General features: G+C 26.5%; 1 protein-coding gene across 2 annotated transcripts in view; it reads right to left on the bottom strand.

The window, feature by feature from the left end:
- The window catches only part of LOC136988904 (G patch domain-containing protein 4), a 32,950-nt gene extending 6,227 nt beyond the window's left edge, over positions 1–26,723 (bottom strand). The window contains exons 1-8 of one of the 2 annotated variants that reach the window (XM_067286918.1): positions 26,546–26,723; positions 26,368–26,441; positions 25,071–25,163; positions 19,180–19,287; positions 15,480–15,550; positions 14,314–14,364; positions 11,350–11,537; positions 7,664–7,751 (exon numbers count right to left, since the gene is read on the bottom strand). In XM_067286918.1, the coding sequence (XP_067143019.1) occupies positions 11,366–11,537; positions 14,314–14,364; positions 15,480–15,550; positions 19,180–19,287; positions 25,071–25,163; positions 26,368–26,441; positions 26,546–26,597 (621 nt within the window). In that variant the 5' untranslated portion in view covers positions 26,598–26,723 and the 3' untranslated portion in view covers positions 7,664–7,751; positions 11,350–11,365. Of the gene's footprint in view, positions 1–7,663; positions 7,752–11,349; positions 11,538–14,313; positions 14,365–15,479; positions 15,551–19,179; positions 19,288–25,070; positions 25,164–26,367; positions 26,442–26,545 lie in introns of those variants that run through there. The other variant, XM_067286919.1, reaches the window with a different exon arrangement.

The raw sequence follows: 26,723 nt of genomic DNA, 5'->3' as shown, positions 1-26,723 counted from the left end.
AGCAACAATTATACAAGAGTAACGTTGTAAAAAGGACTTGGCACTTCAAGGACTTATACATGCGCATACACCGTACGAAATATTGCGTGATGAATGTCAAATTCGAACAGCTGATCACGAATATCCGTTTCGCATTTCATCTTTTCGTCATTTCCTGGGTATGGCTGAAGTTTGTTTTCGTCCGCAATTGTTCATCCAAACACGTGACCATTTTGGCATCAATTTACATAGCCAAATTCTCTCCCTCGCCATTCCATGTCGTGGACAGTAAAGGAAGTTTTTAAAAGAATTTATTAAGTTAAAACTGGATGCAAAACGTACCAAAATACTGAATCGATTACGAATTCGTTTATTTTTAGAAAATGAAGCGTACAATGTACTCGTTTGCTTCATAAATCGCCTATTTAACAAAGTTCAAAATGATGTGAACGGTATCAATATGCTTCAGTTTATTTTAAGTGTGATATGACGTCTTTCTTGATTAGATTTATTTATTTATAAATTGTCATATTTTATTGATAAAGAATTTCTAATAGAAGATATGAGTAATGTTTATATTTATGATATATTTGACTGATAAACTATTACTTTTATTATATATTTAAAATGAATTATACGAAAAACAATAATCGCAGGCTAACGGTATAGCATTACAATTTTATTTCATAGCCTTCACTTAGGCAATTTTACTGTTATATTAAATTAAAAGTAGTTTAAAAGGAAAAATTCAACTAAAATACGCTGTAGGCTAAATACGTAGTAGAATTTCTTTAAAATATTTTTCTTTTTCAGCAAGGTAAAAATATTTTAATTTATTTAAATATATACATCTGTAGGCTGTCAGATGAACTCAAAACAATATACTGAATGTAGAAAGTTTAAAGAGAAAGGAAAGTTTGAAATTATTTCAGAAAAAGTTTTTAATAACAAGTTTCCTTTTTTTAGTAGTAATAAACTTTCATCAAATTAAACTAGCAGAAATCATTTTCACTATTAATTGTTTCTTCTTACCTTGAGTGACTTCAATGGATTTAAATTAAAATCAGCGATAATGATTTTTCAATAATTACTTGAATTAAAAAAACAAAAAATCGAATAAGAAAGAATTAACCCAAAATAAACTCTCTAACAATATATAATTTGTTGAATCTAGTTTATTAGATCATGTCTTGAAATTCCCTTACACTATATTAAAAGGAAATTAAAACTGAAAATTTGTTTAACCAACCAAAACGGCACATTATCCCCCGCAGCATAATACCGTTCATATGAAGCATTGGACATTTCAATGCTCTGTTAATTGCATTAGTCTAAATTTTGGCATTCTAATGATTCGCTTAACAAAAATTTTCGGTTTTTTAAATATACCTTTCACTTATTTAAGTACTCAGACCTATTTTACGAGTTCTATTCTGGTTAACAAAATTCTATAAAATAGAATTCCTATCCGCGGATATTGCGTGAAAATTATAATCTACTGATTGCTATTTTTATAGTCAACTAGTTAATTTAATAACGATTTTATATATTACGTTTTAAGCTAGTAAATAAAGATTAAATTACAGAATGATAACAAATATCAGTTTTATCCGCAACCCGCATCTGTATAGGTCTGAAAATGTTATTGGGAATATCCGTATCTGTTGAGGATTTTGCCTAATTTCCATTCGCTGAAATAAAAAGACATATTCTGGATTCTTTAATGTATAATCTCTTAGACAATTTGATATTATAGAAACGGATATAACGAGAAAAATGATACAGCGTAAGCATGATTTTAATTTCCATCATAAAGTACGAATAATAAACTTGTAATTTAGTCAATTATTCTATTAATAAAATTAATGATAAATATTTATATTATCGGATAAAATTCAATCGCAAACATAGTTTTGTATGATAAAATGTTAATCAATTAAATACAACTAGCTTGATAACTATTAAAAGACCAATAAATCTATCAGGTATATTTTAAGTTCGTTGCCCTTACCAGAAGTGTGAAGCTTACAACTAAAGTGAATGAACCTACGGAATGTCTTAAGTACTGTATAACAGATTAAAATATGGGTCTCAATTGACCAATTAAAGCTGCGAATTGTGTCACGTTAAACGTTTTTAAAAAGTGATGTTTAGGGGTTATAACATTTTATCATAGACATTAATACGATAATGAATTCGATACAATTATTCTAATATAGCATATCAAATAATATAGAAATATTTAATAACTTCTGTTTTCTGTATTAAATCACTTTTTATAATGAAAAGCCTTGAAATTTATATGATACTCCTACATTTAAACGTCAACGTTTAAGATTCTGACATTTGTAATGATCAATGCAACATTATAAAATGTCGTAGGTTTCTTTTATGTATTAAAAATGATTGACGTATAACAAACTTTATTCGATAGTTTAAGTTTTTTTCAAGATATGTTAAATATATAAAATTATGTTTTAAAGATTTTAATTAGTATTAAATAGTTTAAATTATATTCAAGTGCTGAATGAGTATTAATTACAGTATAGATTCAAATGCTGAATTAAAATGCTAAAATCTTTCTCGAGGTCGATAAATTCTAATGGAGAATATTTTTAATATTTAATTTGTATATTTTATTACTGTAATAATCAATTACAAAGAGTCGAAATTAATTTATAGACAACATAACGGTACATCTAGTACAATAAATTATTCCCTTGACCCGGGGTATATTTATAGGTTTTAATGTTGCATTTATTATGTTTTTCCCCTTTTTTTATGCCAAATCCGCACAATGAACGTCAGTTCGAAGGTTAAAACCGATTACAACACGCTGCCAGCTGATGATTATTCGTTCTGCTCCACACACAAGACCTTGTAACTTAAAGAAGTGTTATAGTATTCAAGGACATGGCATTACTTCCACCTGCAATTTTTTTCTTAGTAAAGAAAACTTTCAAATTTAAAAATAAATATATGATCTTTTAACGCCCGATTCATTTTTCTCTTTTTAACCGTATCTATCTCGGGTGCAATAAATTATAATAAAGACTAATGTAGAGTAATACAACTATCCTGCTATAAAAATTTATTGCGACATTTCATGATTGCATATCTTTATTTCTTGCGATTATTTTATTGTCGTTGTCGCAGAATGGAACGAAATCGTAAACTAATCCAATTATACTGATAAATAAATTCGATGCGAGTAAGGTACTGTACTTGTTTATCAACCGTATTTATTGTATTATGTGTGCTGCCATCTAGTGATGAAATTTAAAGGTTAATTAGGATTAATTTGAAAAAATACATTAAATCTTGGTGTAATTTTTATTTTATTATATTCAATTATAGAAACATTTCGTTCAGATCTAAACGTAAAAAAACAAAAAAGAAGCTTAAATGTACGAATAAAGTTTAATTGCTCGTAAAAATATAAACACACACTCCATATTTAGACTGTTCAACATATGAATATCCAATTTTATAATCATATATTTAAATCTTTAATGTTTTTCAATGTGAAAACTGTTCTTAAAACACTACAGTTCAAGGAAAAACCAGAATTTATTTATTTTAATTTTATAAAGTACAAAGAATATTGATAATAGATAGTGAAACTTTCATGTTATATGTAAGAGTGTCAATAACTATTGATATATTACTGAATTGTGAACAAATCAACTTATGACCAGATGTTCAAAAGTGAACTTGGTCATAAGAAAAGCTTCTGTAATGTGATAAATTTAAAATTTTATCACATTACAGAATCTATGGCCAATGAAATAAGAATAAAATTTTAAATTTATTACATTATCATCTGACACTGGAAAATTGTACAATATCATTTCTATAATATAACAGAATACATACAAAGTTATCAATTTTTGAAAAATATATATTTTTTAATGAGCAAATATTTATTGTGACATCATCACAATGCTGGGCTGCAATGTTGAATCATATTTTTTTAATTTAAAATATATGCTCTCCACCTCAAATTAGTAGTGTCTTGCCCCTGTACATCATACTTTTCCTTTAATAGAGTCATGCTGATCATCTATTAACTGCTTTCACAGGAAAGTTTTGAATTGAAATAACATGACTTCTGGTTTGCACTGGAAGTTCGTATATAGTTGATCGGGGTCTCCTGCCCCTAATCCTTCCGTATCTTGTCTCGACGTTCATCTAGCTAATTCCATTCTCGAGATTAAGGAAAGACAGACAGATAGACAAATGACAGTGGAAACTTATGGGTCTACAATTGTTTCAAATTGCATATCTAACTTTACTATTTCAAAGTCTTAAACTCTGAAGTCAAAATTCCAAATACAAATTTATTACAATAATTTAATAATGTAATTTATATAGTAGACATTCTATGTTATGATTTATTATTAATAAAATATGGTATATTATTTTTTATTGATATTATATTGCAAATTATTTTTTCCTGATTGTTTCATCATGTAAATAACCACAAAGTTCTTTGGATGAATAAAAAGTTATGTTTTGTAGATTATTAATAGATTCATTTCAGTCAGTAGTTTAAACATAAAATATGATTTTTCCATATCAGAATCACTAAAGTATATATATATATATTTGTAAACTAAAACAAATTGAAAAAATACATCAATATATTCTAAATAAAAACATTTATGTACTGGTACAACTTTTAAAATTCAAAACAAATTCTGTGAAGTAGAAAATGTGATAAAATACTTGTAGTAGATATTTATATTGCATTTTTTAGAGAAAATTGTTTAAATATCAATCATTTTCAAGTTTTTTATACAATGTCAGAAAAAAACATTCTCTCCATCATAAATTTAATATATTTATAAATATAAAAATTATGATGATTTAAGTAAACTAATCCAAAATCTTTCATATACTCTCTAAGACTTCTAGACAGAAAAAATGAATGTTGCATTTTTAACAGAAGTTTGCCAAAAATGGTTTGAAAGGATTAGATCACATAGAAATTCACATGGCTGGAATCCATTTTGGCATTGATCCTATCTAATAAGTGAAGTAGAGTTCATCTATGAAGTTAATTATTATTTGAACATAATGACATACTTGTCTTTTGCACATCTATATATGAATATTTTTTGGAGAAATTTATTTATTTTTAAAAATATAAAAATTTTAATGATAATTAAAAGACTACAGACTATTTTTATACAATTCTACAAATCAAACTACTATATATAATGTAAATACATACATATATAATGATATATATGGAGTATATATGTACGTAAATACAATCTACAGCGTATTTTAAAATAATAATTATTGTTATTTATAACGTATGAATTAGATCATTAAATATAGAAAAAATTAAGAATATGATCTAAGTGATAATAATTAAAGCAATGAATCATATGACTATCAAAAAACTTATAATTTATTTATTTTTTCTAATAAAAGTTTTTTTAAAATTATACCTGTATTATTTTCACTTTCATACTAATATACAACTTTTAATGTAAGTAAATAATAAATTTTAAAATAATTTTAAATAAAACTCAATCAAAATTCTGATTAAAGAATCTGTAGTTTCAATTATCTATGTACTATCATTTACAGAAGCTTGCAATTAATAGTAGCATAGATGTATACAAATGAGTTTTATAATTCTGTTCAGTAAATATCTCTGAAAATTAAACAAATTCTTTTTCACATAACTGCTATATTTAAGTTATTACTTAATTACTAAGGCTGCAAAATTGGAAATAAAATCTCAAATAAATTTCTCAATTTAATAGTCATTCCTGGAATTTTAACACAATGGAACCTGGTTAACTCAAACTAGGATAACTCTATGTCATGTTTACTCATACAAAATGTATTTAATGCTTTTCCTAGAAGAATAAATCCCTATATACTCCAAGAAGGTACATTTTCGGCATCTAATTTAAGTCAATTTTGAAATGTACTTTCATTATTATCATGTTTCTGTCATGTAAAGCTTTTTGATAAATAAACTTAGTTCCTAGATTAGAATCTTTAAAGAAAAATAAATCACATTTTTAGATGAAACTGGCTGATATCTTGAAAATTGTTAGGTTTAAAAAAATGTGACCTATTATAAAAAGTATTTATTTTGTAGTATATAATCCACATAAAGGCTCAAAAACACCCCTTATAATTTAAAAAATATTTTTCTCTCTCAAAAACTGCTGATTTTCAGTCATCAAGGTTACCAAAAATTGTCTCCATCTGCTCTGTAGTTATTTGGTTATTAGTCATATCCTCCTATCTCTAATGGTTTCTGAAAAGCCTACTGTTTTTTAGAAATCATTTAAAAATTACTGAACACCACCAGTTACCAACTGACAGTATTCAGTAATTTTTCAAAAATCATTAAATATAACCACCAAACATATACAGGGTGATTCACTTTGTATATTGTATGTATTGACAATTAGGAAAATGATGATACATTCAATATTCCTGATATAATGGATTTATAATAATATTTTATCACATTTATCCCAAAAAGTTATTTTTTATTAAATGTTACTTGTTTAATAAAAAATTCATATATAGTTTTTACAACATTTTTATCTGATTTATAATCCTGTAGTGCAAATCAATTAAATTAATTTGAAATCACTATATATACCAAGTTTCTAAATTCAACATTTTACAATAGACTTTAAGTGATCAGCGCTTACAGTGAAAAAGTTTGAATTGGTATCAGAAAGTATGTCGTCTTTAGAAATGCATATATGCCAAATCAAGTTGATCTCAATACATTATGATGTGAGAGTTGAACATGTTGAGACTACACAAATTAGATGAAACACTCCAAGAACTGATTTATATGATGCTGCACTATAAGTGAAATGTTGATTTTAGGAATTCTCTACCACTATTGTAACATAGAATTAAGGAATGACAGAATTCTACTCAGTAGGCCATCAATTGGACCACTCTGACTTTAGGAACTCAGAAATAGTTTAAACTAACATATACCAATACTGGCATATTGATATACATTTAGACTAGAGTCTTTATATTTTAATCATAATATACTAGTAGTCAGATATATTACTTTTATGTATTTTCAAGCTATTTATAGTTTCACTGCTGATTTTTGAAGTTATTTTAAATTGATATTATCAATGAAAATTCTAAAAGTTCTTAATAAATGATATTTTATTAAGAATATGTATTTGTATTTTAAACTTCTAAAATATCTATTAAATTGGGAGTTAGACAAACATTTTCTTATTATTCTTTAAATGCATTAAAAAAAAATGAATTGAAGTCTAAAAGTATTATTACTACTGGTAGTTGAAACGAGATTATATATATTTTTGATATTGCATAATCATGAAAAGCATTTTAATATTTGAATCTTCTGTACTAACACATAAATAATAAAAAATGTAACGTCATGTATGCTAAATCATTACTTGAACAATCCAGTAATAATTATCATTTCAATTTTCAATTTTTTCTATTTCTATCAAAAGTTAATTCTATTAGATTCTGATTCATGAAATTTCCATGTTTTAAATATCTATACAAACTTTCTTTAACTCTACTCTCACATGACGTCACTTATACTACCTTCAGAAAGACAAATAAAAAAAACTGCTTCTCTACACTTTAAATCTATTTACCAATATAATAAGAATATGCTTTTGTTTGATCTACAATATTAAAATCATAATTTATTTTTATTTATATTATATTCACATATTTTTATTACAGATTAATTTCTTTGATGAAAATTCTGTTTCTTGTATCTATAAAAATAAAAAGTATATATATATATATATATATCAAAATAAATATTGGTATTTTAGTTGAATACTTTATGAATAAAGCTAAAAACTAAATAATTATGTTAATTATATATTATAAATAAAACTTTAAATTATGAATTTTTCCACACTTTCTTAAATAAATGATGATAAACTGTAAGCAATTTACTTAAGTAGTATTCAGGCTATTTCAGGCTATATCTTATGAAAGATTTCTGGAAATTAACTTTCTTATTATTGGTATTAGAAATAGATGTTAGGTGCCATCTCTTATCTAAATTAATAATTATAATAATAGTTTCTACTCAGTAAACTGATGCAATTTCACTGGTCGTAAGCTTGGTTTAAGGCTAGATTTTATAGTTGATTATTGTTTAGACAAATAAAAATATTTGACTCTCAAATTAGATGCAATAAATGTTTATCAAACTACAAATATAATATATATCAAAGAAATTTATTCATTAGATAAAATTTTTATTCTACATTAAAAACTATTATAGATAACTGAAAGATAATGTGTAATGAGAACTTCCATATCAATAACTTCAAGTGGGAGAGATCTTTTCAATGGTATTAATGAAATTTACATTATTATTACTATTATTAGTAATATCTTTGCAAGATTATTGTTTTAAATAAAACAAAAATATATTTTATAAAAAAATTACAGCTTAATTCTTATAACAATAATTTATTATATTTCATTTTTTATATGTATTTATAACGTAATAACATTCAACAATTAAATAACATTTTAATTCTGATTATTATTTCCAAGTGTTAGAGTTGTTTCACTTAAAATCTTTGCAGTGACTACATAGTAACAATCACATAATATTTATACCATACTTCACAAAGTATTGGGAGATATGATGCATTTTTCTTAAAAAACACAATTTTTCTTATTTTGATATAATTTCCATTACAATAATTTCACAACGAAATTTTAAACATATTTTGTTAGTTTCACAACTTTTTATCTTCATTATTCTGATTAAACCTACATAATCCTCAATACTGTTGCATTGAGTAATTATAAAATTTGATAGTAGTAGACTAATTGTATTACACATCATTATATTGCCAATCAAAATATAGCACATAACTTTAACTCTTAATAACCAAAATATTTTAAAAATTTAACAAACAATTAATTATAGTTATTTTTTCAACATATTTGGTTACTTCAGTACACATATATAAAAAACTCTTAAGTCATGCAAAAAAAGAAAACTATTTCTCCACTGTAAGCTTTATAATTATTGAAATTTATTACTGTAATTAATAGTAATAGTAATTACTGAATGTAGAATATAAAAACTTCAATAATTTCTAACATAAGGGCTTTTTCCATCACAATACTACTGAAAATTAAAATATTGTATAAGGAAACTATTAGACATGATTATGTAAAATTTCATCTATATTAAAATTACATAATTTAGAAAAAATCTTCATACTGATTTGAAAATTATTTTTATTAATTTTAATTTCTGTTCTCAAAAAGTAATATTTCATTCATTTAATATTATCTAAATTATTATAAAAATTAACAGAATTAAGATATGTTAGCATTTTAAGAAAATTAATTGTTTTTTTTAAACAATATAATTTTTGCTTTCAGAATAAATTTGTTTCCTGCATTTTGCTTTTCTCGAAATTTCCCATATTCATATATATTTAAAATACATCCCATAACTATAAAGTCAGTCATTCTAATTGGAAAAAGTACTAAAATTGTTTATTTAATCAATGAAATGAGTTCACATTTTTATTTCATAGGATCTATAAAAATGATATTCAAGAAAAGTGATATTCAATAAAATAAGTTCCTGTAATGAAAAAATTTGTTTATCAGCATCCAATGTTTATTTTATTTTTTTCCTAAAAGTATAAAGGCAGTAATAATTTCTAACACAAGTTCCATTCTTCACACAAAAAACTTAATAATTTACCCTAATAAAATTATGCTGTAAAACATAGTTATATTTATTTATTGCACAGTAATTAACATTCTGGGATATCTCTTTTTGGTAGAGGCACTAAGGCATAAATTAAATGCACCATTTATTTTTCACCACAACAAAAAAAAAATTTCTTTCTTTCCATCACACAAATGACAAGTTTTGTTCCTCTTTGGCACACTAATTTTGCACTTTATTGAAATTGTTTACAACACAATAAAACAATTTCTAAAATAACAATCTAACCCAGCAACAACTGCAACAACACAAGAGCACTTCTTCATATCCACATGTCATCTCAGAGCAGTGTTATCAGCCCATAGCAAATAGTTAAATTTCTCCACAAAAGATATGAATTTAATATTCCTATTAAAATAACAAATATTCTTTTTGCATTTTAATTAATAGGCCATATTATCTGTGAATGACTAAAAATGATGTAGCAATCAACTTGTTGGCCAGCCCCATTGTAAGATTGTCATTTTAAGCATTAAAATCCTAACAAAATTTATATAGTAACTTAAGAAATAATAAGTGCAAAAATTGATATCAATTCTTGCTTATAATAAATTTGCATAACATGTTATATCACCAGTAATAAACTAATAATTATTACTTAAGTAAATATTCATAAAAAACAAATGAAAACATATTATCAAAAACTTATTTTCATAATCTTTACTGTACCCAAACTGATGTTTGAACAATTTGACATACAAACTAAAATTGTCTTGGGCAAATAATTTTCTTTGAGAGCATAAATATTCCTACTTGACTGATTTGGTCGAGTAGGAAAATTTTCAATTTTTATATCATATTTTGCCTGATGTTCCATAAGGCAATTTTACAAAAATTCACAAAAGTCCATAAAACATAGCACCATGTTTTTCCTTTTTTCAATAATAAGACAAACAAACTTCTAAAGTTGAGATTACCAAAAATATTTAATTAGAAACAATTTATTTAACAAGCATTATTTATTAAACTATCTAAACTAAAATCAAAATTTTAATTAAATGACCTTCAGCTAATAAAGTAAACAGAATAGAATTGTTTTGCAGAGGCAAAACAATTCTACTGTTCAGAAAATTAATTGTCTTACATTAACAATATACAGACACATAACAAAACAAATTTCTAAATCAACTTATAATAATGTTTGCACTGTTCAATATTAAATCATATCAATGCAATCTATTTCATGCTTTTTATACAGAAAATAGAAAAAAAACTTACAGTACATGATATATTCTTACAATATTATGAGCAATTTTTTAAACAGTTAACAAAATTTTTTAAAATATCAATAGCACAGTCACTGACAGAATTCTAATTTATTTGCTATTTAGAAACAATATTCACCAATTATCTTTATTTTAATGATTATTGAGGAAATGTATGACAGACATGTATTTTGAATTTTATATAATTTCTAATATATTTAATAATTTAATAAACATTTTAATAAATTTCAAATTAAAATTTAAAATGATCAAGCAATTATAATCAAAGTACACTTGCTTTTAATTACTCATACTAATAACATTTAAAAATTTATTAATATTCTGATTCTAATTATGAAACAGATTTAATAGAATATAAATAATACTTACTCGTTAATTTATTCAATTATTTTTTTCTTTTTCTGTTTTCTTTTTTCTTTTTTTTCAATTTCTTTAACAAATTATCACATTTGTTTAATTTTTCATCTGAAACACAACTATTGATTCTTAATAATTCATTTTCTTGTTGTTCAATTCTTTTAAGCTTTCCATTCATTTTTATACCATGCCTGGCTGCTCTATTAAATTATAAATAAAAAGAAAGTAATTATTATTAAATAAAAATTTCTTAAATTAACAATATACAGCTTTATTGGTGAAAAACTCTCAATGATAATGTATTTCATAAATTCTAATACAGCATAATTCACTTACTGTAGTTGCTTATTCTGATGATAATAATTGACCAATAACATTAAGTGGAATAAATAAAAAAAAAAAGACTTCAGTTGTGAAAATTTTGGTTTTATTGATTCTAACATTACAAGGACATATTAAAACAATAAAAAACATACAATTTGATGATTTATAGATTAATATTACTATTATCAAGTAATAGTAATTCATCCAATGAATTAACAAATGCCAGTAATTTAAGCTATTGTACTGCAAGCAAATTAAAAAAAAAACAATAATTGTTTTAATTATTGTTTTGATTATTTTTTTTATTTTGTTTTAATTATTACTTATGAATGTTTACTGTTTAATTAAAGCATTGATTAAGACCAATAACAATAACTAATAATAACTGTTTATCAGTCACATGTTGAAACTGATGGTGCAAAAAGACAATTTACCAAAATGTCTGTTTGCATGAAGATAAAACTATAACCAGGACTGGATCTAGATTTTTTGCAATCCCAGCAAACAATGTTGTTTGTTGTCCTCATACACTTAAGAACTGATTCAGAATAATAAAATTTATTTATTTGTTTTAAATACATAACAAAATTTTTTAAAATTTTTTTATTTTTTACAGAATTAATCTTTACAAACTGACACTATTGAAAATTTGCTACTTCAAACAGATGCTTGCCTTGTGGTCTCTACAGCTGGCCCTGACTATAACCAAACTCTGATTACAACGAACGAGGCTTTATAATGCATTTTAATTTTTATATATTATGGGACATGCTAATTCTGGTAACATTAGATAAAAGATGATAAATCTGTTATTACAATAAGCAGATTTTGCTGTATTTCATATTAATAATCCAAATCACTTCAAATCAAAATTAGAACATAATTCAATAAAGTAATTAATGATAACTGTTTTAATATAAGCCTTTAAAATATTGTCATGCATCATAAAGAAACTGAAAATTAATAATCTTTGATTTTCTTAAACACTAATTCTCTTCATAAAATTCTATTTTTCATTTCCATAAAATATTTATTTGTCCTGAGAAATCTTTTTATTTTATCTCTTCAAAATATTTTTAATTAATACTCAATTCTATTATGATATGCATTGTAGCAGGATAAAGTCAATGTTTTACAAGAGATGAAACTATTAGGAGAATTAATACCTACAGAAACAATGTTAAAGAAATACTATAGTTAAATAAATCAATTAAAAACATCTCATATTTTTATCTTCAGAACAAGAATATATTAACAAGAAAATAAAAGGTATTCAATGTCTAGGAATTTTATGTTTAAATTTATTCAACTTTTTGCAATCCTTCAAAATTATTTTCAAATTTTTAAAATTTTAGAATATTAGAAGCTTAGAACACAATTTAAATTGCCAAAAATATTTATTCCATACAAAAACATTCTTAAGACAAATGGTCTCGACTTTTACTGAAAAAGAAAGTTACATTAAATTAATCAAATTATAGCAGCTTTTTAAAATTCTTTCTGTCCTGCTGACAATATAAGAGTCTGTTTTGCATGCTGCCCATCATACAGATTTGTCCAGACCAGAAATGGGTATGGCCAGAAAATAAGAAATTGTATACAAAACATCCAGTTCAACCTATTATAAAAATATCTGAGTAAAAACAGATAATAGCAGTACTCTGTATTCCCATATTATTTCTTTCCCAATTATTAAACAGATCCAACGAAACTTGAATTTGGTAGCTGGACAAGAACCAGCATTTTCAAGATGCTATGACTGTCCATCTGGACTGTTTAATAGCCTATTTTTTTCATAATCTAAGCAGTAAGAAAATAACAAAAACCTATTTTATAATAACTGTTTAAATTTCAATTACTTTCCAAATAATCTGAGCCCTTTATACCTGTTTGACATAAATCCAAAGACTAAATCATTAAAAGTGAAAATAATTTATGATTCTTATTTTTGGAATATCTGAAATAAGAACAAAAAGATAATTTAAAATTTAAAGCATCAATGTCCCTCATATACAAGTCTCCATGCCAAATTTCTTTCTTAATCTCTACCCCATCCTGGGATATTAAACCAAAAAAAAGACACCAACACACACAAACATCCATGGAATTTTTTGTTCAGTTTTTTGACTTTTTTGGATTCAGGTGGTCTCAAAAATGTGGAGTTTTGAAAAAAAAACTTGGAGAGTCAAATTTTCATGATTCCTATATTTCCCTTGTTATGTATACATAACAGCCAGAAAAGTAAGTCATCACAAGGAATTCCTCAAATTTTCTGTCAGTCAATAAAAAATCCCCAATCTGGAAACATTGGGCAGCATTGCTCAAAACTGCCTTTGGTTCTCACTGCTTGAACTTGCTACATGAAATTGCTAGGTGTGTGGTGCATGGGACTCCCATTACTTGAGAGCTAGACATTCTGCTGTTTTTCCTGAAGTGTGCTTTGGAATTCAATTTCATGCTGAATGTCAAAATAAGTGGACTAGGAATTTATCGCCAGTATAATATTTTTATTGCCACTTTAATAAAAATATTACCAAGTGGCGATTTTGGCATTTTGCGATGCGACCCAATAATATATTATATACTATAATTTAGTTTAACACTTATTTTAGCAGTTTAAGTAAACTAAAACATAATCATAAACTAACTTACTTATGTCCTGTTCTACCTTTGCATTTCTTGAAAATGTCTTCATATGAATATCTAAAAGATATTTTAAAATTCCGTTTTGCAATAAGTCAAATTACATCATTACATCTTTATAATAATAATTAATATTTATTCAAAGTTAAATATAAATCACACTCAAATATTTAATTTTGAAATCATTTGAATACTTTCAAACTAGTTAATGTTATTTCAGTTCAGTATTTTAGCAGTTCAGTTCAGTTCAGTTCAGTTCAATATAATGCTTACTAATAAAACAAATTAAGAACTTATTCTCTATTATACTGTACTGTATATCAAGTTCATTAATTTAAGCTAAACTTATTCAAACTAATATCGATGGCTCAAATAAAATATTAATTGTTTATATAGTATATAACACAATACTAGAATCTTATAGTATGTCTTCATCAGTCATCAAGAGTGCAGCATAGATTTAAAAAAAAAGCATTGTGTAATACATAAACTATATCTTTGAATGTGTGTACATGACTAATTATGAGTATTATGATAAGGAATGCAAAGACCCACTCCATCTGATGATAAAATATCATTCAAAAATTCATAAAAAAGAATGCTATCAAAATGTTTTATATGTTCAAAGAAATTAGGAAATTTCAATCTAATGTGACCTACCTTGTCAAACTGGCTAATCTACTAATAAACTGGCTAATCTTGCTATGTAGTGAAAATCACTACACAGCAGATTAGCCAGTTTATTAAATATCAAACACATTTTCTTCACTTCAATAACAATACAACTTGATTATGACAGAGCAGCATTGCACCATTATTTTATTGCATATTACATTTTCTCAAATTTATATTTATAACTGACAACCAATCAATTATTTTAAAGATAAAATTGATTATTTCAATGAAATTTATCAGATTATTATTAGCAAATAAATTGATATCAGCTGATAAGTATCTTAAATCCTTTCACAGATGTATCTCTAGATTAAATAAAATAATTTAAGCCAATAATATAAATTAACAACTAAAACTTAAGTAAATAAATTAATGAAAACAACAATACAGAAATATACATTAATCTAGTTTTAGTTTGATTAAATGATTATAATATTTTGTTAAAATTAATATTTACTATTTATTAAATATATAAATTAAGAATAATTTTATATATTCACTTTGAATCACAATCATCACAATTTTCAGTACTTTCATCAATTTTTATTTCTTCTGTGTTATGAGTGCTTCCCTGTAAAGTAAAATATGATTAAAAATAAATCACAATTTCACAAATTCAGTCAAAACAGTTAAAGTAAAAACAAAAATAAACAAAATTAACCATATGAATTAATGATCTGAAATGTATTTGATTATATACAGGACAATTTCATAATCAATTCATTAGACATAATTGGTGTTTTCTTTGTCTAACTTATTGCTTTTTTAAGATGAATTAGTAACTACTACACTTGTCAAGAAATAATTATAATGAAAATATACACCAGTTTTTATTCAAAAAAGTAATGTAACATATATCAAGTAAAATTACTCCTCACTCCGACACCGGGGATGAAATACTAAATACCAAACCTGTTACCGGTGTAATTTGCGTGAAAAATCTTCTTTCCACAAACGTTTTCGAGCTTTCCAAACAGCTCTTCTTCAGGTGGAGAAAAAAGTTCCGACGAAATACTTAAAAGAACGTAGACATTTAAATAAAAACGGAATCCAAAAATAGAATGCAGATGTTTAAACAAAAAATTACGGAACTCGCATATCAAACGAACATTAAGGTGGACATGCGCATTCGTGCGCCGATGTTGCTATTTATAGATCGTTGTTTATGAGGGCCTGCCACGCTATAGAAAGATTAATTTCATCCTTCCGATTTATACATGTGGTCCGATGGTTAGCCCTACAGATGGATATAGCTTCCCACCATTTTAGTTGGTCCAGGTGGGGCGTAGTGTCGATGATGTCAGCTTTGTCGAACTCCGGTTCTATATCCGGATCAGATGCAAAGGTGGTTAGGGCCGTGGTGTACCGCCCGTGCCGAAGGTCCGCCTGATGTTCTTGCACTCTGGTATTTAAAGATCGCTTGGTTGAGCCGATATATACAAGGCTCTTATTTTTTTTCTCCACCTGAAGAAGAGCTGTTTGGAAAGCTCGAAAACGTTTGTGGAAAGAAGATTTTTCACGCAAATTACACCGGTAACAGGTTCGGTATTTAGTAACATATATCACTGTTTTTAATAAAAACTGGTGTTTTTACAACCATTTATTTTGCCAAGTATATTATCTGCTAGTTCTTATATTTTGTAAAAATCTTCATTTATTTATTATATAATTTTTTATATAGCATATAATTTCAGAAAAATTTCAAAAATGAAACTTAATATTATATTTGCAATAAATAACTACAAACCTCATTGGCTTCTCCATTATAATTACAGATTCATCATACACCTTTTCAATTTTTTATTTAATCAATGCAAAATTTCCTGCAATACATTTCAACCTGTTCAAAAGCCCTCTTCAGCTGGGTAGCATATTGAGCATATTGATACTATGGTAAAATAAATAAACATCTATAAAAGAATCTGACAAAGTAAAAAATACAATATTTGTAAAAACTGACAATTACTATACATATTTACCACGTTCAACGATAAAGACAATGCAAAACATCCATAAAATTGATTTCAAATGTATAAACATCACAACTGTACTCAAATTTAATTTTATACTTCGTATACATTTAGTTATTGATTGCATTTTTTATTTTGGTGTATTCTTGTCTTTTGTAAATATAATATACCATTTAATTGAAACCACCATTTTTTTTAGTCTAACTGTCTCTTGACCTTCATATTATATCAGTTATATACATTTATTTCATTAAAATTTTTCAAGTTGACCAAAAACGATTGATAAGGTCACTCACATCATCTAACCAACCACTTGTAAAAACATTCACGAGTGGTGTATTTATTTACGGAAGTTTTGCATTGTTGTTGTTCTTGAACATGGTAAAAATGTATGGTAATTGTTGGGTTTTATGAATATTGTATTTTTACTTTGTCGGATTCTTTTGTAGATGTTTATTTATTATGCCCTAGTATCGAATGTATATATATGCTACCTGGCTGAAGAGGACTTTTGAACAGGCTGAAATGCATTTATATTTACATTTATTTTTGCTTTTAAATATGACTCTGTTTTATTTATTTTAAAGTTCTATTGATACATAAATTAATCCTATTTTATATATATATATATATATTTGTACTCTGTAACTTTGTCCTAGGTTGTTCAATAAGTTTTGTCATTCGATAAGAGATGGTGCTATTAGGTTTGTGGCTTTATTTCTCTAAAAATAGTATTATTTTTTTTTTTTATGAACACATGTGAAGTTTTATGTAGATCTGTCAACTCATTCGTATATTTACAGCTGTTCAAAGTTCAAATGTGTCACTGTATTTCTTTACAATGGAAAAAATATTGTGCAGTGATAAAAGAACTTATCACTGCATGTGCTTATTTTTGGAAGGTGTAGCACCAAAACAAATTTATGAACGATTATAAAAAGTGTATAGGACTCTTCACCTTCAATTAGAATAGTAGAAAGATGGGTTGCTGAATTTAAACATGGTCGTACAAGTCTTGAAGATGATCCACGTGAAGGATGCCCAAAAAGTGCATCAACACCAGAAATCGTAGCAAAAATACAGCATATAGTTTTGGAAGATCATCAATTAACCAAGAGAGATTTAGTAGAAGCCCTAGGGATCACAATAGGCAGTGTGAGCAATATTTTGGCTGAAGTTGTAGATTACAGAAAGCTGTGTGCACAATGGGTGCTGCATTGACTAACAATGGAACAAAAACACATTCGAATGCGACTTTCTCAGCAACATTTGGAGCATTTTAGAAATGATAAAAAATATTTTGTGCATCATTTCATCACTATGGACAAGACTTGGGACTACCACCATGATCCTGAATCAAAACAAGAGGCTAAGGAGTGGTATGAACCCAGTACTTTGGCTCCAAAGCAAGTTAGGGTCCAGAAATTGGCCAAGGTGTTAGCATTAGTTTTTTGGGATGAAAAAGGAATTTTGTTCATGGATTACCTCCAAACTGGTAAAACAATAAACTCAGATTATTATTGTAAGTTTTTGGACCAGCTGGATGTAAAAATTCGTGAGAGAAGATCTGGTTTACAGAAGAAAAAATCATTTTTCATCAAGACAATGCACCCTCTCACGCAACTCAAAAAACCATTGCAAAAATCAGTGAATTAAAGTATGAATTGTTGCAACATCCATCCTATTTGCCAGATTTAGCTCCCTCTGACTTCTGGCTGTTCTCACATGTCAAAAAATTCATGCGTGGGAAACGATTTTCATTGAATGAAGAGTTACTTAACAGCTGTGGAAGCATATTTTGACAGTCTTCTGGATTCTCACTTCAGGGATGGAATTCATAAATTAGAAGATCACTGGAACAAGTATATTGAAGTTCAGGGCAATTATATTGAATAATAAAATGTATTTCAAACCATAAAATCGTGTTTTTCTTATTGAACAACAAATCTTATTGAAAAACATGATATATAAACCTAAATTGTATAATCTTTGAATCTTGGCACCATGATCAATATGTTTCTATTACTGCTTGTAATAGAAACATATTGATCATGGTGCCAGTATAATTTATAAAAAATTCTAAATTTGAATATTCCATTCTGTCTGATACACTCAATTGGATTTGTCTTTATATAGAGAAACATCTGAAAATAAATCTTTTCTTTTAATGGTTTGATGAATAATTTTAAAAAATGCAATTTTCATAATGTGGTTAAAATGTTTTACTTACTTTTATAAATGAACCATACATAAGTGTATGTTTTTCTAATGACATATGAGACTTTCTGGTAGAAATTTTACTGCTTTCATTTTCTGTTCTTGTAATTTCTACTTTATCCTAAAGTAGAAATTTATAATTAGTTTAAATTATTATGAAAGGTATTTATGCATTAAATAAAGTGTATAACAATACAAAAAGTTAACTGTTAAACTGCTTTGAAAAATCAGACTATAAATGATATCAACAATAATATACACATCACTTCACAAAGAGAATATACAAGGTGAGGCTAGAAAACAATGAGATTGAAGCTAGAACCTTAAATCTTGAGTAGAATACTCATTTTAATTGTATTTCCCTTCAATGTATGATCCTTCTGCTTCCACACAGCACTGCATTTGCAACTTCCATTGATCATAACAATGTTGTAGGTCATTATCTGTAAGGCTACAGAAAAGCTCTGTTGTTTTTTCTTGACAGCAGAAACTGAATCAAAATGGTGTTCTTTCAGGGCAGACTTGACTTTAGGGAATAGGTAAAGTCACAGAGTTAGGTCAGGTGAGTACGGTGAGTGTTCAGACGATGCTTTCTTGGCCAAAAACTGCTCTACTGACAGAGCAAAATGGGTTGGTGCATTGTCTTGATGGAGGATGAAACCATTTTGCCACAAGTGTTGCCACTTTCTTCCGACCCTTTCTTGCAAAGATTCCAGAACTTCTTTGTAGTAGTATTGGTTCACAATTTGTTCCACTTCTCATACATTTTCCTCAGTTTTTGACATGCTAGGCTGTCCAGAACATTCATCATCTTTCACATCTTCTCGGCCCTCAGAAAATCTGTGCCATTCAAACTCACGTCCATGACAAAAACCTGCATTTTTGTGTGCTTCACATAGCAGGTGCAAAGATTCAGTGGCAGTTTTTTCAATTTCATTAAAAATTTCAGGGTTAATATGCATTGCTCCTCTTTCAAGCTGGCCATTTTTCCGATGCACTCTAGCAACATGTCCATTTGCAGCAGGTGCACAGCAAATCTAATAGCAGTAGCAAGTTGAGACTTGCTGTGCTTGTCCTAACTTGTGCATGGTTGTTTACCCACTCACTCACTTCAGCCCACATGTGACTGTTGTTTGCAATCACAGTCTCTTAGTTTTCTAGCCACACCATGTATCTACAAAAGACACAGAAACAAACTTCCAGTGCTTATAATACAAAAAAACTGAACACTGTACAAATGTTTTCCAACTCAGAGTTCTTCTTCAGGTATGACTGAACCCAATGGAACGTTATCGAAACTAATGCCTATTTGTAAAAATTTTTAAAACAATGTAATTCAAATAACTGTTCAAATCAGATTGTTTTAAAAATTTCATACACAAATAAACATATGAAAAAAATCAACAATGTAAAAAATTAAATTTCTGTCTTGACACACAAAACATTATAGAAAATTGTAAAAAAATACAGTACAAACTTGGTATCCAATATATGTGGGACTAGAACAAAGTCAGATTATTAGAAGTGAGTTGAATTCTATGTTTAATTATTTGGAAAGAAAACATTTGTTTATTTGTATGATATTAATATATATTAATCAAAAATAATATTGAAAGCAAGAAAATATCCCTTTACTGGCCATAATATATTCATTTGATTTAATTTTAATTTCAAATAAATAGGTTATTTAACTCTAAAAACTCATAAATCTCAAAATATTTCAATTTTCTTTCAGGATTTATAAATTTTTGAATGTTGTAAATCTGTAACAAAAACCTATAGGAGTGTTCACAAGGTTCATGTATTTTCCCATACTGTAGCACCACCATTGCACTGCCATTAAGATTCTGCAAGAACAATGAAACTGCAGAACTATATAATTAAGAATATAATTGATTTTAAAATAACTAATAGAAATTTGTTCATAACAACCACCTTGTTAGTAACTGATAAGAGTTTTATATTTAAATTGTAAGAGTATTTTCAATCGTTTTTACACAAGTTTAACTTTTTTCTAATGTAAAGAAAAAAAGCATGCTACTTGCATGGTGGGGAAATACCTTAAAACTGATAAAAATTAAAATTAAAATTAAGAAAACCTAAATTTTATTTTTTTATTTCTAGAAAATAATTGGCAAAATTGGCTTCTGTAATTTTACTAATATTCCACTGTTATAATCTATCAGCAAATATTTATATAACCATTTAATTCATAAAGTAATCCAAAACCCATTACATCATCAACGGCCGTAAATAATCGGGCTATAAACGATTAAAGATTATAAATAAATAAATTTGGGACTTGAGGTAGGCGTTAGGTGCCATTTCTTATTAAAATTAATAATAATAATTTAAATAGATTTAGATTAAACTGGAAGAAAATTATTAATTTTAATAAGAGACGGTGCCTAACGCCTACCTCAAGTGCCAAATTTATTTATTTATAATCTTTAATCGTTTATAGCCAGATTATTTACAGAAGTTGATGATGTAATGGATTAATATTATCGGGTTTGATGAGTGTTTATTTGTAATCCAAAACATTCACAGAATATCATAGAATTAAGTCTAATGCAAAATTTTCAGACTTTTGCATAATTTCTTCTACAAACTTATATTTTCTAATTTATTTTCATATGGTTAATCATTTTCACCAATTAGTACTATAAAATCTTGGAATAATGACATGAGAGAATGGCCATCTTTGGAATATCCAGCTATATTTGAATATCTTATTAAAAGTAAAGCCTGTGATTACCAATAAAAGCTTAATTATAGGAATCTTGACTCAATTATCTTTCAAGTGGTAAAGTAGGTGAAATTTTAATTAATAAAATTGTCACAGAACATTTGTCCTTAAGACAAATGTAGTGCCATCACAAACTCTATCTGCAAGTAATCATTCTGTATGGACTTATGTGTCTAATGATGGCAAAGTTATTTATCTAGCTGGATGTACTGTACATGTATGACTGATTATCCATTCTCTTCTTAATTTTCATATGGAAATGAATGTAACTGGAACAGTTACATTCATAAATAATCTCCAGGGTTCCTACTCAAATACATAAATAATCTCCAGGGTTCCTACTCAAATTTTTATTTTAAATTCTACAACATTACTCTGACCAACTTTGTACAAATTCCCTGACCCTCATGTCCCTTACAGCATGGCACATTGAAAAAATAAAACTGCATTTAACTTACTATGCACATATGCTATTACCTCTCCAACTTTTGAATTAGTTATTTTTTCTAATTAACAGTTATATGTTTTATAATTGCTGAATTATTAAAAGTAAAAATAAAATGTTTAATTAAATTAAAATTATCATTTTTAATTCTTCTGAGACTGCATATTACTCAATAGAAAACACTTACTCGAAAACCTTTTAAACATGCAGCCAAATTTATTAACTTCAAATGTTTTCGGTGTTGTTAAAAGACCGAAAACAAGACCGAAAAAGTTTGAAGTTAATAAATTTGGCTACACATTTAAAAAGTTTTTGAGTAAGTGTTTATCTATTATCATTTTTGTACTTTGTAAATTTTTGGGGAAATTTTGGGGAAATCTTAAAAATATTCCGCAATCCTTTTCACAAGTTGTATTGCACCACTTTACATCCTGCTGCCTGTAGACAACTACACTTAATCAAGCAAATTGTCAGTAAAAAGATCAAGGTAGCCAAGGAGGCAAATTTCCTGACGTTTTGGCAATTTTTCACAAATTTTCTGACTTTCCATGACTTTTTCCAAACACTTATGAATGGAAAAACTTGCTTATAATTAAAATTAAAAAAAAAAGTTAATTATAAGCAAGTTAACATTGATTGAAGTATCGGGCTATCTACTTTCAAATCAAGACTGGTGGTTAACAAAAATATTTAAGTGTCGGCAAAACAATTTAAAATATAAACAAAATTATATAAAAATTATTTTTAATTAACTATAAAAGTATTTTTAATATTTAGTATGCTTACTAAATATTATCAGAATATGAAATCAAAAGAAATTTCTCATTATAATTATGAAAGATTTTTTTATGATTCACAGATAATGCTGAAATATGTTAAACTTAAAAATGTGGTTCACATGATTATAAGTAAAAATATGTGTTCACAATAAGTTTACTGTTGTTTTGAATTTTAAAAAATTGATTTTTCAAGATGTGTCAGTTCAGATATTTGTGGCTAAAGTGAACAAATTCAAAAATTGGTTAATTGGTAATGATATTTGTTTGGCTTGTTGCATCATTTGCCAAACCTCATGTAGTGTTAAATATGATGGAATTAAAACATTTACAAGGCATGCTCATTGTGAGATGAACGAAGAAAGAAGTGCATCCTCTCATTTACATTTCCCCTTCTTCTGGTCATTGCATCAGCCAACGAAACAGTTTTCAAAGACCCTAAGTGACTTGATGGGATAGTTTTTTAAGTAAAAGGGAATTAGCTGTAATTTCTTTAAAGGTAGTGTTGCAATATTAACTTTATCTGAAATAAGATTATAAATTTATTTTGTAGTACACAATAAAAGCATGCATATCCACATATAAATGAAGAATTTTCGTATTTCTTTTAAAAAATTGATCTTGGATTTCACAACTATTATAATTAAATCATACATACAGGTTGAGTAACAACAGCCATTAAAAATACACAAAATCTTTCTGTTCAACCAAATATAATCTTTACTTACCATGACATACTAAAAGTGTATGGAAGCAATGAAGTCTAAGAGGAAAGTTATAATATCCATAACTGAGATAAAAAAAAAGAAAGAAACTTATCATGAAGCAAGAAAGAGGTACACATGTGGTGGATCTGGCAGCCATGTTTAAGATGAAGAAGTCACTACTGTGCAACCAGTAAATGCAATTTTCATTTTATTTATTGTTTTTATGTTTTAATTTATTATTAGGGCATTTAATTGTGTTATTTTTACCTTAAATTATGTGTATCTGCTGTTTTAAGTTTATCAAAATGGATATTGTTTAGTTTCTGGGAATGGATTAATTCACTTTCCATTATTCTAATGGAAAAAATTGATTCAGACTTTGAAGAATTCAAAGCTTAAATGGCCTCCTGGAATGAACTGAACTGAATTGACACCACTGTATTTTCAGATGATGTAATGTTTAATATCTCTGAAAATATTTCAGACTAATATAAAATAATTTTAGATTTTATTAAAGATTAGATTATGTTATTTCTACTTTTAATTTTTATAATAATTCATAAATTTTTATAAGAGTGCAACTCTTTGAAAATATTTTTACAGTTAAAATGTTTATTGATTTCATAAAACAATTCATCATTTATTATTCAATAACAAAGTCAGGTAATTATTTTACCATCATTCAAAATTATATTATACAGGCATATATATTTTAATAATTATAACTACAGTAGAGCGTCGTTTATCCGAAAGCCAGTTAACCAAAACATCAGTTAACCGAAAGCTTTCTAGTCGGACTGTGTCATGCTGAATCGAACGTTTTGAGACTAGATTAACTTCCGAAATATAATGTTTTTTGTTTTTATATTTTTCAATATATTTATTTTGTTTGTACAAAATAAAGAAATAATTTTTAACGATACAATAGCCTCAATTGTTATTATAAAAATTTTCGTTAAACTTAAAATCAACGAAAATTCAACACAAAGCGACACGCAACAGAGAAAAATTTCAACATCAGATAGATAAATATATTTTTTTGTACATAATCGGTTATCCGAACAACTCCAGTTCCCAATTGATTCGGATAAACGACGCTCTACTGTATTATGATTGTTACATAATGAATCGGGTATTTTTGTCAAAATATTTATCACAACTTTACAATAATTTTCAAAATAAGAATATAGCATATCAGTAAATTCTAATTTCACTACTCAATCTTACCTCTGAATTAACAACTTTAATATTTTTTGCTGTTTTATTAAAGACTTGTTCCCACCATCGAAATGAAAATTCTTCACCGATATCATATCCAATCTTAAAATAATAAAAAAAAATATAAAATTAGAAATTTCTTTGTTTCTGTTTTGATTTATTACTTATTACATTTAATGTCTCTTTTGAGAAAACTTGCCACACTAACCTTACTTTTAATTCTGATTCATCTTAAATATTGTTTCAGGTTATGTAGCAGTTTTCAGATGACAGAATAAATTTCCTACAAAATATGTTTAAAATTTCCCTAAATTAAGGAATTTTATTTTAAAAAAAATTCCTTACAAATAACGTAGAAATGAATGAATGATGATAATGAATAAGTAATAAATGATACCATTAAAAAATTTTATTAATTCAAATGCTTGTAATTGATTATGAAATAATTTTTTAAGAATCTGTTATTGAATTTTCTCTTAGTTACTTCTTGTAATCTAAAATTGCAAAAAGTGTATTACCTTTAAGTTTTTAAAATTAATACTGACAACTCAGTTATCATCAATATAAAATAAATCACAAATAGAAAATAACCTTTTAAATAAAATACCAAAATAAATAACCCCTCAGCTACTGCCATTCCTAGGATAAGTACAGCTTCCAGACTTAAAAACTAAACACTCAATTTTCAGAAATACTTGAGAAGTGGGTCCTATTATTTGGACAAAGATCTTTTTAGATACTAATTGAATTTGTTGTAATTTATCACATAATTTGTTATGTTTTTAATTCAGATCCTAGATTTAAACATCAGCAGTTTAATGATTATGCAACATTGCTATAATAATAATATGTTTTGTTTTATCAAAGGATTATGAAAACTTTGATGATATCACAACAAAATTAATCAATAAAACTTCTGTTTTTAAATGTTAAGTTCTTTAGTTATAAATTACAACACCGTTAATGTTACCTTAGGTAGCCAAGATGGCGGCTCATCTCTGATTCCAGCAAGGAAACAGTGAAACACACATTCTAACCTAACCTAACCTATTCTAATAAATTATCATAATTATTAGCAACCAAATTATTAGAATTATTGGTTTATAATTTATATGTTGTTATTTATAATTAAACTGTTTTACATTTAAAGACAATTCTCCTATTCCTTTTTTTGTTTTTTCAAGACTATGAAATAATACAGTAAAATTATAAAAAGAATTTTAATTCTTATAATATAATCTTTAACAACAAATCTATCAATAATGTAATTATGATGTCTGATAATTTTTTTAAATTTGAGACTTACTCCATTTTTATCAAATTTTAATGAAGGTTTTATTGCTGATTTAATTCCAGTCTCACTTTTTCCCAATCCTTTACCTATAATTTAAAAGCAAAATAAGATTAGCATCTTGTATTATTTTCAATTAAATATATGGTAAAAGGTTCAGAACATGTGTTTTTCTAAATTTTTATTTACTTACCTTCTTCCCAACCATATTTTTCTAATTGAGCGCGACCAAATCCTTCATTCATTTTTTTTTCTTTTTCCTTTTGTTTTATTAATTAAGAATAAAATAGTTCAAATAAATAAATAAAAACGAACATGCCATGCTTTTACATCAATTAGTGTTGCCAGCCAGATCATACTTCTACGCAAGC

This window comes from Centruroides vittatus, unplaced genomic scaffold, assembly GCF_030686945.1.
Source record: "Centruroides vittatus isolate TY-2023 unplaced genomic scaffold, ASM3068694v2 scaffold_386, whole genome shotgun sequence".
Lineage (NCBI taxonomy): Eukaryota > Metazoa > Arthropoda > Arachnida > Scorpiones > Buthidae > Centruroides > Centruroides vittatus.
The sequence above is the reverse complement of the archived record's forward strand: the minus strand, read 5'-3'. Positions and strand labels throughout refer to the sequence as shown.